This window comes from Ursus arctos, unplaced genomic scaffold, assembly GCF_023065955.2.
Source record: "Ursus arctos isolate Adak ecotype North America unplaced genomic scaffold, UrsArc2.0 scaffold_27, whole genome shotgun sequence".
NCBI lineage: Eukaryota > Metazoa > Chordata > Mammalia > Carnivora > Ursidae > Ursus > Ursus arctos.
In genome coordinates, this window is record NW_026622952.1 from 26,124,488 (window position 1) to 26,138,218 (window position 13,731).

The following is a 13,731-nucleotide window of genomic DNA, read 5'->3' on the forward strand; positions in this document are numbered from 1 at the left end:
ATTGGTTAAACTGCTAAAGACTAATCCCCAAAAAACAAACCATCAAGAAAAAAAAATTAATGGATTTGACATTCAAGTTAAGGATTAGATTACTATTCAATACAAAATTCCCACCCACCCCCCAAAATGCTCACAGATGAGAGAACACACTTCAAATCTCTAAAATACCCCTAGAGGCAATACCTCAAATCTACGAGAGATTATAAATCAACAAAGAAAAATACACAAAGAAGGTAAACCAGTCACAGAAGTGGGCAGTTAACAGGTACACAAGGGGATCTCAATCCCATAATTGTCAGAGAAAAGCACATTAAAGCAGGAGGTCCTACTCTCCTGTCTACTGGTGAGGAGGTGGGTGGACGTGGGGTGCCCAGCGCTGACGGGCAGGACACCATGCCGCCACCCCACAGAAATGCCCCTGGGCTTGAGGGACATGTGATCAAGATCCTGCCCAGGACATGGACTGTGTGTAGGAGCCATTCTGCAGCATGGGAGCCCCTGGGGGGCTCCTCCCAGGAGGACAGCTGGGTAAGCATTGTCAGCGGTCGGTGAGGCTTGGGCAGAGATGACGTGCACGAGAGCACGCCCAGGAGGACGGAGACCAGGCCTGGACGCCGGTGTAGCCAACAGCAGCCATGAGCATCCTGCCCCGTACTGCTGTCCACACCACAGCCGGTACAGATGTGGGCCACCCACATCACAGACCCTGGGATCAGACTCCACTGCTACCTAGTCACCAGGGGCCCCACAGGGGACCGTCCTCACTCACTCCGCAGAATGCGGCAGTGCACAGAGCCAGGCAACGCACCATCCCAGCTGCGGGGTTGGGGGCAACTCCTTCCTCACTTCCAGCTTGGGGAGGCGAGTCACTCGACAGGACAGCTGCTCCAAGAGGGAGGTGTCGCAGCGACAGGCATGACGAAGATCACTGCGTGCAGCAGAGGACTGGCCAGCAGTCAGCAGCCCCGGGACCAACACAAAGTAACAGAGGCGGCTCTTTTTAAACGTGTGAAGACAGCGAGAAAAGATCAAGATCGATTAAACACGCACACTGAACACCTCTGCGTATCTGCTCTCAACGGGACACACCCAGGGACAGGCAATCTACAGGTCAGCGGAGTGCCGAGCCTCAGCCCGGGCAAAGCGGCGCCAGCAGGACAGAGCAGGAAATCCGAGCTCTGGGGTGCACTCACCCCCATGCCCCTCGGGGAGCACGGGCGCCTGAGCACAGACGCGGAGAAGCGGGGTAAGGGAAGAGCTACCCACCAGACGAAGACAAGAGCACAGTAATCTGATGTCACTGGGTTTGGGGCAGATTTTCCTACAAAATGACCGGGAGCCTGCTTGCTGAAGGAGGCATCCTCTAACTGCTTCTATGCTTCTTACCACTTGCCCTGCTGATCTCACTCACGCGTAGAATTTAAGAAGCAAACGAGCAAAGGAGAAAAGAGAGAGGCAAACAGAGAAATAGACCCTTAACTGCAGAGAACGCACTGCTGGTCACCAGAGGGGGGGGGGGGGACAGTGGAAATAGGGGTGGGGATGAAGGAGGGCACTCGTCGTGATGAAAAATAAAGTAACTAAACAGAAATAAAAACTGCCCTGAAAGGAATATTGAGTGGGAAATATCAAACGGCTGGTCCAGGGGTGTGTCTGATGACAGAGTGTCGTCTGTCCGGCACGGGTCCTCACGTGACCAGGTCTCTGCTTCTCCATGCCTGGCAGTGGGGCGCTCACACCCGCGCTCTCCTGCAGGGCTCCCCACTCTCTCCTCGGGGTCTTAGCAGCCACCAGCCACATAAACGCGTGTGCTGAGTGCCCACCGGCCTCAGGTGCTGACGGAGAACCCGGGGTCTGGGGAAGGTAAGACAGGCTCGCTCCGGTGAGGACAGCAGACTGGGACATGCCGGGCTGAATAATGACAGGAAAGGCCCAATTCACGGGGTAGTGATACAGGCACAATAACAGAGCTCTGACTAGCTGCTAGTAAAGCCATCAGAGAAAGCAAGGCCTTCCCAGTGAGGAGACCACGGCCAGGATGCAGGGGGAGGGGGCTGGGCTGCTGTCGGAGGCCTTCTGGGGAAAGGGAGATGATGAAGGTGGGAAGCCCTGGGGAGACCAGGGGACAGAGGCCCAGGCAGAGGGGACCCCAGTGTCAGTGCTGCGTGGGGAGCAGCAAGACAGCAGAATGCCTGGAAACAAGGGAAAGGCAGAGAAGAGGGTCAGAGGGATTGGTGGGGGCTCGACTGTGGTGCCCCTGGGCCAGAGCTGGAGCCTGCGCCCCAGGGAGGGCTGTGAGCATGCTACCAGAGAGCCTGAGGGGACAGTGAGTGGCCATCCCAGGAGGGGCGTCCCTCGGACAGGCACTCAGTGTGACAACAGCCGAGGGTCAGGTTCACCCCCTCTGCTGATGTTTAAAGTCCTTGCTAGCCCAGCCTTTCCACTCAGCACCATTGCAGCTCTAAAGGTGGCAGGGAAGTGGGTCCCGGATGTTGGGCAGGGAGCTGCAAGTCCGCAGGAAGGCCGCCAGAGGCCTAGACACTCAGCCCAGCCGCGTCTGTGGAGCCCGGCCAGGTGCCCCGTGCAGTGAGGGGTTGGGTGGTGCCCCTTGGGGTTCACACGCTATCCACCCGGGGGTGGGGGGTGGGCAGGGCCTCCAGGCTGCTGCAGAGAGGCCGTGCAGGGCACAGAAGGGCCTCCGATGGGCCAGGGGAAGGACAAGGAGGGAACCCCCACTGACAGGAGAACAAGGGGGTCCTGGTGGAGCCAGACCGGTCCCTGGGCCCTGTCCGCCTCGGGGACCCACGGGTGGTGGGCACTCGGTTCTGTGTTAACGGAGGCGCAGCCGGGGCAGCCCAGAGCTCAGGGCTGACCTTCAGAACATACAGTAGTGGTTGCTGAATGACTGAATGATCAGTGAAGCTCCAGCGAAAATCCTCAGCCAATCCTCGGAGCTCAGACTGGAAGGCACAGCAGGACAATTCCCCTGGTTCTCCTGGATCCCCATTTTGCAGGGAGGAAGCCGAAGCACGGAGGAGGACTGGCGAACGTGTCCAGGTCGGCTGGGACTGTGGGCCGGCCCTCATGCTGTCTGGCCTCAGACACGCTGACTTAGCCCGGGAGTGATAACCACATGAAAGGGGAACTTCTAGTTCACGTGCCGTCCCTGCGCGTTGCTGAGTGTAGAGAGCTTGTCATTACCGATGTTCATACACACCCTTGACCTTAGGAGCCGCTGGTCAACGGCTGCTGGGTCACATCCTGGGAAGGAGAGCACGTTGCCTTCTTGGTGACGCGGGGGTTCCCTCTCTGTCTATGAGATGCTGGTCAAGGAGGGCTGTGGGCTGCTGGCGGGGTTCACTGCGGTCCCCCCACACCTAGAACAGACCTGGTCTTACGAGGTGCTCGATCTTGTTGAGTGCACCAGCTGGTCGACACACGGACAATGTCTCGAGGCACTTGGATGGAGAGGCCGTCCCGGGGTCACATTGGAACTAAGCCCACTCTGCTCAGGGCCGAGTGTGGGTTCACTCACACCTGGATGGCCGTGGAGGGGGCTGTGGTATGCCGATGGGCAGGCTGTCCTGGGCAGGGGGCCTGTGCGGGCTCCCCCCAGAAAAGGGCAGCTTTCCTAATTTGCAGAAGTCAGGTGGCTCTGAAACGGCCTTGCCGTGTGAGTGTCACCTTGGAGACCATAATACGCTGACCCTACGAGATGTCTGGGAAGAGTGAACAAGGTAATGTGTGTGAGATGCCCGGTGCTACTTACTCTGTGACGTTCCCGCCATGAAAGCTGTTCGTTTCAACAGTAAAGTGATCCCTAGCTTGGTGCTTCTCAACGCTTCTTCCATCTCGGTAGCTGGCTTCACACAGATGGTTTGGTAGAAAATGTAAGTGGTTGCAACCTGTTTTGGGGAGAGAGGCCACCTCAGCTTCAGTTCCCAAGTCGATTTACGAGTTGGCTCATGCCCCCTTTTGTCCCAGAATGATTTCGTGTGCGTTTAGGGTCACCTACGATATGACAGAATCTCATGAGTTTCACCCAAGGCAACAGAAGGGAAGGAATGAGGAGCAAGCAGGTTAGTGCCCACCAAGCAGCAAACAGCCCAAACCTGACTGTGAACTTTCTAGCACGGTGAGAATGAAGTCACACCACTGACACCTGCCGGGAGCTAAAATCTGACAAACTGACGGGAGGAATTGGGGAATTCTTAGTAGGAGGACACGAATATCAATGTTGTCATTTTTCAAACAATTCGCAAGAAATCTGGCTGGGGAAGTGGGCTGCCCTGCCCCTCTGAGAAGGCTATTCTAATTAACCCAGCATTCCCTATAATTACGCAGTGATCCCTGCTGGCTACGGAGCTCTAAATACTGCATCGCCTTTGAGGAACAACTTTTCAAAAACAACTGACCAAAGCACAAAACAAATGAGTGCTACACACAACATAGAGGGATCTCATAAACATTGTGCTGAGTGAAAAACACAGGAAGACAGAAAAAAGCAAATGCTGCATGCTTCCATGTTTACGAAATGGATCTATAGTGACAGAGGCAGGATGGTGAGTGCCCGCAGCCAAGGTGGGTTGGGCAGCAAGGGAGTTGGACGGAAGTCTGCAGGCAAGGAGTTGCTCCATATTCTGTGCTGTAACTCCACGGACACCGATATCCGCATACATATATATTTTGTCAGAAGTCTTTGAACTGTATACTGAAAATGAGAGTATTTGTTTGTGTGTCAATTATATCTTAATAAAGTTGATCTTAAAATAATACATAAATTGAAAACTCCTGTCCACACAAAAACCTGCACGCTTTATCTGTAATCGCCAAAGCTTCCCAACCAAGGTGTCTTTCAGCAGGTGGATGCATATCTGTGGCACATTCAGACCATGAAACAGTGTTTAACGCTAAAAAGAAAGGAGCTATCCAACCATGAGACCATGGAGGAAACTTAGATGCACACAACCAGTGGAAAAAGCCAGTCTGAGGCTACTTACTCTGTGATCCCAGCTCTGGGACCTTCTGGAAAAGGCAGAACTACAGACACAGTAAAGAGAGGAGTGGCTGCCAGGGGATGAGGATGGAGAGGGAGGGGTGAGGTTGGAGAGGGAGGGGTGGAGATGGAGAGGGAGGGGTGGGGATGGAGATGGAGGGGTAAGGATGGAGAGGGAGGGTTGGGGATGGAGAGGGAGGGGTGGGGATGGAGAGGGAGGGGTGGGGATGGAGAGGGAGGGGTGGGGATGGAGAGGAGGGGTGGGGATGGAGAGGGAGGGACAAGCAGGCAGCGCACAGAGGGTTTCAGGTAGTGACACTACTCTGCGTGACCCTGTCACGATGGGTACATGTCATCACACATTTGTGCAAACCCACAGAGTGTGCCACACCAAGAGTGACCCTGATGTCGACTGAGGACTCCGGGTGATGACGACGTGTCTATGCAGGTTCTCAGTGGTGACGACTGCCCCGTCCAGAGGGGATGCTGGCGGTGGGGATGCTGGTGGTGGGGGAGGCTGTGCAGGAGGGGACTGCTCAGTTCTGTGCTACATCCACAGCCAGAAGCGACAGAGACTGCTCCTGCCAGGAAGGGCCCCTGCTGTCCTCAGGTGCGGAGATTGCCTCTGATTTCCCAGCCCAAGGTCACAGGATTTGGACACTGCAAGCCTTGCTAACCGTTCGCGATTCCCTTACTAGAATATAAGCGGGTTATAATAAAAAGCTCTTTCTTAGAGCCTTCCTCCCCCACGCGTGGTTTGTGATGAAACAACCTCTCCAGGGCCATCCAAATATGATAGCACAGGTGGCATCTGCCGTGACAGGTGCAGGACGAGGGGCCAGCCCGGGGAGATGTGTCAGCAGGGAGGACAGCGCTGAGGGACCTGGGCTCCACGGGGACCATCTCATCGTTCAGGCCCCAAGCGCCCAACACCGCCACGAGCACCTGCATTACCGGTGGTGTTTGTTAAAACGCAAACTCCGGGCTCTGCCACAGACATCTTAAATGGGAATCTCTCATGTTGGGACCTAGGAATTCACATTTTTTAGGAGGTCCCAAAGTGACTTGCCCGGACTCTGAGGTTTGAGGTGCTGTGACCCAGTGGGAGCATGTGGCAGGGATTTGCATACACCTGACCCCGTAAGCATTCTGACGGGTGTTTCAATCGCAGGTTTGCAAATAAGGAAATGTGACCATTCCGTGGAGTCGCGTGTCCCACACATTCTGTTAGCAGGGGACAGAACCACAGTTCAAAATGAACTGAAGACGACCTCCTGCCACTGTGCTTTTCCGCTGGGCTCCAACCAGCACCAGAGGTCAGCTTTACGGAGTTTAATGACCAACTGTTGGGGATCAGCTGTCGATGATGGATTCCCACGCTCTGAAACACTCCAGTAATGGGCTTCTAGCGTGACTTCCCTGGGAGACGGCTGTGTGCATCCAACCGCTAACTTTCTGTTGCTGGAATGTTTAGGGACATCTGCTCAGAGCCAGCAGTTCAGTCTAAGGCAACACAGGGCCCAGGTCACTGTCCTGTTAGCACCAAAGGGCAGAGCCTCCAGCCACCAGCAAAATGGGTCCCCAAGGAAGGTCCTCAGTGGGCCGTTATGGTCTCTCAAGAATTGAGCGCCATGAACTTTCCTCTGCAAAACCAGATTTCATTTCATCTCTCATAAGTGGTTTTAAGAAATCCTCCTTTCTCACGGGGCGAGAATCCTAGACCAACCATATGAACTTTCCCACATCCTCCATGTGCCCCAACTTTTGTTTTAAAGTTCATCACCTCAGTCTGCAAAGCCCATGTGTTTTGTGGCATTACATCTAATTTAAAAGATGTGAAAATCCAAGAAAATCATTCCAATCTAGTATCGAAATCCCAAAACTCAGGGGGGAAAGTTGCAGCTGTGGAAAAGTTCAGATTAAATTCTATTGTTGCAGGAAAAAAGGCCATAAGGGAACTAGAGATGGCAAGCTCAGTCTGGGAGCTCCTCCGTCCACCCTTAGCCTAAGGATATTCTTTTAGCGACATCCCCCATCTCCCCGCCCCATGAAACAATATTTTCAAGAGGAAAAGAAATAATTTCTTAAAGAACCCCTACAAATTAACAATGACACAGATCCATGCTCATGAGGAGGGCAAACTGTAAGAGGAAATGCTTGGGTCTACAGACTTCCCATTCCTAGGAGGCTAAATGAGCATGGAGACCCAGAAGGTGTGGTTGGCATGGAAACCACCACGTGCCACCACTTGCAGGCGGAGGGGACAGGTGAGAGGGCGGAGACGTGAACAGGCACCTAGTAAGTGTGAAGAGACCCCCGAGCTTAGATGTGGGTGCTGGAAGGACCCTCGGGAATCATCATACTCCTCATTCATAGATGGGGAGCCGCCAGCGCAGGCCTCGCAGGGCTGGAATCTCCGCAGCCCAGGTGAGCGTGTTTCCGGTTTCCGGGGGCGGGAGGGCGCCTCACCTGGCGCTCCGCTCTGCAGGGTGGGGGTGTCAAAGGGGGGGACGGGGGCAGACAAGCAACCACTACACAGATTCAGGAGCACTAGCATTTCCGATGATTTATTTCATCTCGGCATAAGCGGACAGGTACAAGGTTTCACAGCAATTGCGCCTGGGTGTGAAAAACCGAAGCGTTAACAAACACATTCCCTGCGTACAGTGCCAGCGGGCTAACCCGGGCTGGGGGCGGGGATGGCGTGTCTCTCACCGACACCACCGGGCAGTCTGCTTACAGTTGGGAAGAGCTCTGGAGGAGCTTGCGTCCCCCAGAAGAACACCCGCAGCCCGCATTTCAGCTCACTGCCAGCCGGTTCACCGCGCGTGAGAGCCGCGAGCCCTGCACCGGGGCGCGAGGGCACGGCCTCCCCATGCAGCCCGGCAGGTGCAGGGCACGTGCGGGCAGAAAGGCGGATGAAACCGGAGCGTGTGCTTGTCTCCCTTCCCAGCGCCATTGCTTCTCACGAACACCATCGCACAGGACCAGGAAAAGGAAGAACGCTGAGTTTTTTTAATGCCCAAATACAACATTTTGTAAGCTAGAGAACCATCTAAAGTAAGACAGAACACAAGCAGCACTTCTGCCTACATTTCGCCCCGTGCAGGTGTTACAGCGGGCGGTGGCCGAAACGACCTTGGCTTTAGGAACCACAGCAAAGGACCTCAAACACGTCCCGTTTCAAAACCGTTCACAGGAAGTTACCCAAGAGACCCGCGGATGAGCCAGCAGTACTGAAGCCGCACCCGAAGCGACCGCGGAGGCGGATGGCTTCATCTCTCCGGCGTCTGCAGCAACACCCAAGGCAAAGAGTAGGAACTGCCGCAAACGCGCGGCCACAGCGTCTGTGTGTTCTCCTAGAGGAAAAGAAAGAGGTGCCACCAGAGACGCAGAAATCCCATCAGCAAGTCCCAAATCCAGCTCCAGAGAGCTGCCAAGAGTCAGGTTGTTCCCGGGACCAAGAATAAACGCCGGAAAGAGGACATCTCGAGCCCGTGTCTTTGGGTTTCAAATGAACCTTGAGGGACAACAGGTTGTCAGCCAAACAGGATGGAGCTTTTCTGTGCACTGCAATCCTCCCTGACAAGACCTCCGCTCTTTCACATACGTGGAAACGTCCGAGTGCAGGGTTACCTTTATGAGAATCAGGGATGGTCCTGCTACACACATGAGGTCCGCCTGCCTCTGACACATGGTCACCACGAGTCCGTCTGCAGCAGAACAAGCACCCGGTGAGTAATAATGGTACAGTATTCCTACACCGCGCTGGGTGCAGACTCGGAGCATCAGCCTGCACATGCCAAGGCCCCTCCTTGGAACATCAGCGGTCGGGGCAAGTCGCAGCAGGGACTGCCCACCCCCACCCCCACCAAGCAATCCTCCACATCGCGGCCCCAGAGAGGTGGCGTTTCTGCTTGCGTACCTGGTGCAAACCTTGTGGCTACAACTCCAAATAGTGGCCCCAAAAGCAAAATAAATTGGTCCCGATGGCATCTGTTACTATGAGGTATTCCTATTTAGAAATAAGATACACACTATTCTATGTCCTTTTACCTATCCTTCCGTTTCCCTAGGCTTCCTCGTGTATTCCATTGGGACAAACCCCTGGAGCTCCAAGGCCAGTTCCTGCAGGACTGATGCCATGTCCAGGACTGGCCTTTGTTAAATTAAATCATAAAACAATACACAGAACTCCAGCTGGGCATGTGATGGGGAGGCTCTCTGCACCTGCCACCCAGCACGTCCCTGTGGGGACGAGTCTGCTTTGGAAATCCACCTCCACAGAATTTGTTTTGAAACGGTAAACATCGCAGGAATGATTTCTCGAGCAAAATCACAGTGATAGTATTTTATGAACTTGAGATTTAAGGAATGAAAATATTAGCCTGGTTCCATTTCATATAAAAGCTTTAGCATAAATATAGTAACATTCTAGAGGAAAATGTGCTATGATACAAGGCGTACGTTTCTTTAAAAGAACATTATTTGTTTCCTTTTGCTCTAACTTCTCTTTCTACTACCATTTCTGCATTCTACTCCTAGAAGGCCAGGCAATCTGAAGTCTGTCCTTCTTTCCTAAGAGGATGAACCAGGCTGCCAAGGTAGCCTCTTGGCTCGTGAGCAATCATGAGCAACCACACAGGTCACCAAACATACGCTAACTGAAATCGTAAATTCCATTCCTCCCGCACACGGCTAAAGATGCAAGCTGGTCACGTCTGAACATACTTCGCCGATAACTTCCATAATCACAGACTCTTTAAAAAGCATAGTTTATTTCCCAATGACCCACTCTTGCTACAGAGATGTCAACCCCCATCGCTGGATTAAGAAGTGAAGAGTGGTGGGGGTGCATGATTTCCTCTAATTAAGTGCCAGTGACTTCCAACGTGTACTTTTCCTACCACAATCAGGAGACGGACTGGATTCAGAATCCGGACCGGTTTGCCTCTATTTGTGAGTATGTACTTCATCCTTCAATTCAGAGTAAATAGTAACCTCTGTCTACGCCTATTTGGCAGGCAAAGTGTTATAACAAATGAGAAACATTTTATTTGTTTTTAATGCTTGTGACCTTTCAAAGTACTGAGTTTCACGCTAATTCTTTCAGGTATTTTGGAACTCAGTTAGAAAAATGTAGTCTACTTGCTAACGACATTATAAATGTGTGTTATTTCCCCCTATGTCAACTCTACCACAACATGCTTGTAGAGATTCATTTCCCGCATCAGCATTACCTAATACATACTTGGAACATCGTAAGTAGTGGGTTCCAAATGTGCCTACATGTTTGTCTTTAGAAGTGTCAAAAAGAGTGCTTTTAACCTTCTTCTGGGGGGGGAGGGGAAGGGGTAACCATTTCTTTGAGCCCATTATAAAATATGAAGGGGGCTGAGCATGCACAGGGTACCTGACAAAGTTCCTTTTAAAATAGACAAGCACCCTTGTGGGTCAGCTTTTCCTATTCATGGTCTGCTCTCTGAAGGAAGAGTAAATCATTACTAGAACATCGGACATAAGTATTAACACCCTTTAACTTAGAAATCTGTAACCCATCTAAGTTGAAAGGTGAGCTGATCTCCTCGTGAGAGGGGAGTGCGGCCCACTCTGTGGGATCTGCAGTCGGCAGGGGAAATCCTTCCACTGCTTGCTGGACAACAGACATACTGTACCAAACATCCCACCTTTCATACTTGTGAAATCTGGACCTAACCCAACCCACACTTGAACATAGGATGACATGAGCCTTTTAACTAAATTAGAAAAGTTTTAAAAGCTCTACGTATAGGTTATGAATTTAAACCTCAAGCCAACAGAAGTGTGGCCTTCTCTCAGTGGCTCACCGATATAGTTCATGGTGTCCTATTTCAGGGTCTCCCCTGGGGCGCCGTGGCCCTGAGCTGTGCTCGCAGGGCCTTCTCCTAGCGCAGTGAGGAAGCTACTGCGCAGACTCACGTCTGGCCGGCTCTCCACCCCACTCGGGAGCGCAAGTGCCCCCCGAGCACCCCGGCTCGCCCGGGCACACTCTGGGACCCACCCACTGATCCTGAGGCTTCATCTTCCAATTCCTTCTCCTTCTCCCTCAGATATCCCGTGTCATATTTGTAAGGTTACTATTTGCACACACCTTACGTACTATGCCATTGACCCCGTAAAGCAAAGCAGCGCAAAAAGGAATGCAGAATAGGGCAGCAGACCTTAAAATAGCATTGCGGAAAGTCTTCAAGGCCCCACGACAAGATTCCAACTTCAAAGCGTTTAAATGGTCCCCGTGGACAGCGCCCACCCCAGGATTCTCTCCTCGCCCTCCCGCCCCTCTACCCAGTTGGATCTCTGCCCACGGGGGCGTCCCTGAGGGAGAGGCCCAGGTGGCCCCTGCCCGCCCTACGCGGCGCCCTCCTCAACTCGGTCCGGCTTCTCGGGCAAGTTGAGCACAAACGGAAAGAGCGCGCCTCGAACGTCCAAGGGGACGCGGAGCGGCGCGGGTTCGAAGCTGCCGCCTTCGCCCGCGCCCACGTCCGCGCCGGGCTCGCTGTCCTGCGGGGGCACGAAGCGCCAGGTGCCTGCGCGGCTCACGCAGTAGATGGTGCCGTCCAGCGCCACGCAGCGGAAGGGCTGCAGGCTGGATGGCGCGCCTGGGGGCCGCAGGTGCGCGGCGCAGCGGCTCCACTGCTTGGCCAGACAGTGGTAGCGGAGTACGCTGACGCCTCCGGCCGCCGTGGCCGCCGCCTGCGAATCGCCACGGCCCCCGCCCAGGTCGAAGCGGTAGATGAAGCCATCTAGGGCCACCATGGCCGCGGAACGCTCCCTACTGCTGCTGCACGGGCACTCCTGCCACTCGTCGCGCCGCGGGTCGTACTTGAGCAGGCGATAGAAGAGAGAGCCCCCGGACACGTAGATCTCGCCGTTGCAGGTGGTGGCTTCGTGCGCTACAGCGAAGGCACCCCGGGGCAGCGGCGCCACGGCGGCCCAGCGGTCGGCACGCGGGTCGTAGCGCTCCACGCTGAGCAGGCACTCGCCGCCGACAGCGTACAGGTGGCCGTCCAGGGCCAGCAGCTGCAGCTGTGAGCGCGCCTGGCGCAGCGGCCGCACGGTGCTCCAGCGGTCGGTGGCCGGGTTGTAGCAGAAGACCTGGTCCGAGGGGCGCGCGCGGCCGTCGGGACCCGCAGGCCCCACGCCACCGGCCACGAAGAGGTAGTTGTAGAGCACGCACAGACCGCAGCCCCGCGCCGGCGCGCCCTCCGGCAGCCGCGTCAGCTCGCGCCACTCGCCGGCCGCCTCGTGCAGGCAGTAGACGGCGGCGTCGCCCCGGCCCTCCGAGTCCCCCGACGGGCTCTGCGGGCGGCTGCCCGCGCGCTCCCCGGCCGGTCCCAGCGCGGCCGCCAGCAGGCGGGCTCGGCCGGCGCGCAGGCGGCGGCGCAGCAGCAGGTCGCGCTCAGCGCCCGACAGGCGCCCGAACACCGCGGGCTCGCGCAGCACGTCCAGGTAGTGGTCGCTCATGAAGCGGTAGGCGGCGTCGCGAAGCTCAGCCAGTCGCTGCCGCTTGGCCGCGCTCAGCACCTCGTAGCAGTTGGCCAGGCTCAGCTGCGGCGCCACGGCATCGGTGGCGCGCTGCACGGCGCACGGCAGCTGCAGGCGACGCGCGCCGGCCACCACCTCGGCCACGTTGTCGGGTCGCACGCCCGCCATGCGCCCGCTGTACGCGTAGGCCAGCAGCAGCCGCAGCGCCGCCCAGCCCACGCCCTGCACCCGCAGCACGTCCCGGGACGCGCGCGCGCGGAAGTAGTCGCTGCGAGCCGCCAGCACCGCCTTGTGCGCCCGCAGCCGGCGGCCCGACACCTCGATGACCAGGTCGGGCTCCCCGTGCGCGGGCCCGACGCCGGGGGGAACTGGCGCGGGGTCCCCGGGCTCCTCGGGGGACAGGGGCTCCTCGGGAGACACGAGCTCTTCCAGGGACGTGGGCTCCTCGATGGACACGGGCTCCTCGGGGGACACGAGCTCTTCCAGGGACGTGGGCTCCTCGGTGGACGCGGGCTCCCCGGGCGACACGAGCTCTTCCGGGGACGCGCGCTGCGCTGGGTCGCCGGGCTTCTCGGCGGACGCGGGCTCTTCCGGGGACACAGAATCCTTGGGGGACGCGAGCTGCTCGGGATCCCCGGGCTCCTCGGGGGACGCGGTGCCCGCGCTGCCGACCTCCCACTGCCGCTCCACCACCAGCGGGCCGCTGCGACGCGAGGGCGGGGAGGACGCTGCGCCCTCCGCGGCGGAGGCGCGAGACTGCGGCGGGGAGTCGTCCCCGGAGCTGAAGCACAGCGACGCGCTGAGACTGCAGGGTGTCTGCGCGTCCGGCGGCTGCAGGCTGCCCTCTCCCGGAGCCGCGGGAGTGCCGCCCCGGCCCCCGGCCTGGCCGCACGCTCCCTGCGCAAAGGCGCCCCCGGCCTCGGCCCCGCGGCCGTGGTCGTCCCTGGGGTAGAGGGCGCAGGGAGGCACGGGGTTCTCCATGGGAACGCTTGCTCTGGCCGCCGCCGCAGCCGGACCCCCGCTCAGCAGCCCACCATGACCGCGCCCTGACTCAGCCTGCTCAAGGTCGACTGTTCCTCTGGGGCCCTAGCTGCACGGACTTTTCCTGGCCCGAGATCAAATTTCACTTTTGTGTGCACAGTTCCTCTGGCTCACACACGGCTCCCCTCTCCCGCAAGGAGGAGTGTGTCGGTCCTGTGTGCACTCTCAGC

General features: G+C 56.6%; 1 protein-coding gene across 1 annotated transcript; it reads right to left on the reverse strand.

The window, feature by feature from the left end:
* Nucleotides 1–7,536: 7,536 nt before the first annotated feature.
* Nucleotides 7,537–13,501, reverse strand: KBTBD11 (kelch repeat and BTB domain containing 11). The gene has a single exon (XM_026508266.4). The coding sequence runs from the start codon at nt 13,499–13,501 to the stop codon at nt 11,384–11,386; it is 2,118 nt and encodes a 705-aa protein (XP_026364051.1). The 3' UTR covers nt 7,537–11,383.
* Between the last annotated feature and the right edge of the window lie 230 nt (nt 13,502–13,731).